The sequence below is a fragment of the Sturnira hondurensis genome, unplaced genomic scaffold, assembly GCF_014824575.4.
Source record: "Sturnira hondurensis isolate 20B ecotype Veracruz unplaced genomic scaffold, ASM1482457v3 Scaffold0007406, whole genome shotgun sequence".
In the NCBI taxonomy this organism is placed as follows: Eukaryota; Metazoa; Chordata; class Mammalia; order Chiroptera; family Phyllostomidae; genus Sturnira; species Sturnira hondurensis.
Genome location: NW_028080037.1, coordinates 6,154,548 through 6,157,154, shown reverse-complemented (window position 1 = coordinate 6,157,154; position 2,607 = coordinate 6,154,548). Strand labels below are relative to the sequence as shown.

The 2,607-nt window shown below is 58.8% G+C and overlaps 1 protein-coding gene across 3 annotated transcripts in view; it reads left to right on the top strand.

The window, feature by feature from the left end:
• Positions 1-1,234: 1,234 nt before the first annotated feature.
• RASAL1 (RAS protein activator like 1) overlaps positions 1,235-2,607 on the top strand; it is a 31,777-nt gene continuing 30,404 nt past the window's right edge. For 2 of the 3 annotated variants that reach the window (XR_005067355.1, XM_037052150.1), the window contains exon 1: positions 1,236-1,726. Coding sequence is in view for 2 of the 3 variants with exons in the window: in XM_037052150.1 (XP_036908045.1) it covers positions 1,662-1,726 (65 nt within the window). In the remaining variant the exon portion in view is untranslated. Of the gene's footprint in view, positions 1,727-2,607 lie in introns of all 3 variants that reach the window. The other variant, XM_037052151.1, reaches the window with a different exon arrangement.

Here is a 2,607-nt window from a genome sequence, read left to right as displayed (position 1 = left end):
TTGGTTCCCATGCTCACTCAGCAAGGGCCTTCCTATTGGTGCCCAGCTCTGGGCTGCCTGGAGTGACTCAGGCGAGGCACCAGTCCTCCTAAGAGCTCTCAGGCAGGTAAACAACGAACTCATGGGGAGCAATAGTGTGTGTGAGTAGCTCCCTGGGACAGGCCCTTCAGGTCATATTATCTCATTTAAAACTTTAAAAAATGTACAAACCCGGAGCTGAAAGAGCAGATGAAAAGGGAAGAAAAAAACCTCTGGTGGGAGGGTTTCCTGGAAGACTTCCCAGAGGAGGTGACATGTGAGCTGTGTCTTGAAGGAAAATAATCATAACAATAGCAAACACTTTTTGAAGCTTCCCAGGTGCCTGTCGCTGTTTTGAGACCTGTATCTGCTCTTCTCTCACCTCCTTTATCTCATCTAATTCTCTCAGAACCTGGGGCAAGAGATACTATGTCTCCTTGGAACAGACAAGAAAACCATCAAATCTCAGAGAGGTTGACTTGCTCAAGATCACACAGCTACCACGGGGCCCGAGTCATGATTCAAACCTATTGGTTTGTCTCATTAGGCAAACCAATGACTGACGCAACCTCCCCGGAGTTCTTTAATCCCCTCCGAACCTCTGTTTCTTTATCCATAAAGTGGGGGTAATAGTACAATCCTACCTACAGCACGGAGTTATTGTGACGAGGAAGAGGAGATAATGCCTGTAAACCGCTTAGAGAAGTGCCTGGCACACAGCACGTGTTCAAACAATTGTAGATGACTTTTATCATCGCGGTAGGGGCTGCTCCCCTCCCCCTCCGGCCGCGGCTTCCTCCCCCGCAGTGCCAGCCAGTGACGTGGGTGCTGCGGCTCAAACAGTCTGGGTTTAATTGGAAACTAAGAGATGGAAAGGGGTGTTTGAGGCCCCTCCTTCAAATCTGAACAGACCCCCAAAGGAATGGGCGACTCTCTCTCTAGCGACATCTCACGCCAGCCGGGGATACTGCTCCCGGACAGGGCAGGGAGGTCGGGTTGCGGAAGCTACCCCGGGGCAGTGGGCAGAAAACGGCCAGGGAGATGTGCATGTGTTGGAGGGAAGGCAGGCAGGCGACACACTACGTTTTCTGAGCCCAATGCCAACTCACCAGGAACCGTTGGCCACGCCCATCATGGCCGTGGGCCGCTCCCCACCTGGCTGTCCCAGCCTCGGCGCGCCCTGGTCTCCGTGGCCCGTGCGCTCTGGTGCGCTTGGCTGGGTGCCGGCAGAGAGCGCAGGCGAGGGCCCAGCGACCAGTGGGGGACCCGGCAGGAGGCGGGGTTGCTGGGAGGGCTCTGGGCCGCCCCCTTCCGCCCTCTGCCAGTCCTGCCCGCCCACCAGGAGCTCCAGAATCGGAGGCAAAAGCCGGCGGGGCTCCCAGAGCGCTCTGCCTGCTCCGCGCAGTGCTTCTACCTGTAGAGCCCGGGGTGTTGGGGACACCCCCTTCCCGGACACCTATCCCATCTTCTCCTTTGAAAACCTCCCGTCCAGCTCCCTGCATCTGGTTAGGAGGCGCTGGGACCCCAGGACACGGCGCCAGGCTCGCAGCTGATGCCATGTAGACTCCCCCCTCTGTCTCCCACGGCGGTCCAGCCTCGGAACCTGGGCTCGCTCCTGCCCGCAAAGTTTGGGGTTGGGCGCCATGGCCAAAAGCAGCTCCCTGAATGTCCGCGTGGTGGAGGGCCGGGCGCTGCCCGCCAAGGACGTGTGAGTACTCCCGGAGCGAGTAGGGAGTAAGGGGTGCACGCGGCATGGGATGGGGCGGGGTCGCCCTAGGGAGGGGCAGCGAAGTGGGTGGGGGGTTCTTGTCTGAGACCCTAAGACCCGTATTGGGGCAGATTCGCTTTCATGGGGTGAGGGGCCCTATGCCCATTGCTGTTCTGGTGGGAGGGGGCACCTAGACTTAACAGGTTCCCTCCCTGTACTAAAGGGGATGTACTAAAGGGGGTCTCCATAGCTTCTGCCTGGCAATTGGATGGCCAGATTCTGTTGGAGCTGAGGAGGTGAATGGGAAGGAGGGTCTCTTCTTTAGTGCAGGTAGGTGTCGGAGGTGGGGCTTCTCCAGGCTTGGGTGGGCTCTTAACGACAGAACCCTGGGGAGGAGCCCCGAAAGGCAGAGGATCTGGGTGGCCCCAGCATTCCTCTGTGTGCATCTGGGATTTAGGTTGGCAGAGTGTCACCAGATGACCAGATGGCCAGGGGTCCAGCCCTGGGGGAAACTGGGTTCCCTTGACCCAGAGCCCTGAGCTTTCCAGCCAGTGGCTCCCAGCCCAGCATGGGCCTCCCCTGGGTGCTGAGTGGCTTGAAAGCCAACTGCCCCTCTGCAGCCCCCTCCCCAGCCAGGTGTGATGGGTCTGGAGAGCTCTGGGGCCCCCCTCAGTCCCGGTCCTTGGCTCTGCTTCCCCTAGCTGAGTCAGCAGCTGCCTAATCAGCAGAATGGTGGGAGGGGTCCCCCTCCTGCTTGGCCTAGAGCCCAGAAGGGGTTCTGAGGGTGTCAGCACCTGGGATAGGTATGGGATCCTTGGCAGGACATCGGCCATGTGACCTTGAACCTGGCTCCTTCTGGGTCTCAGTGTCCCATCTGTGCA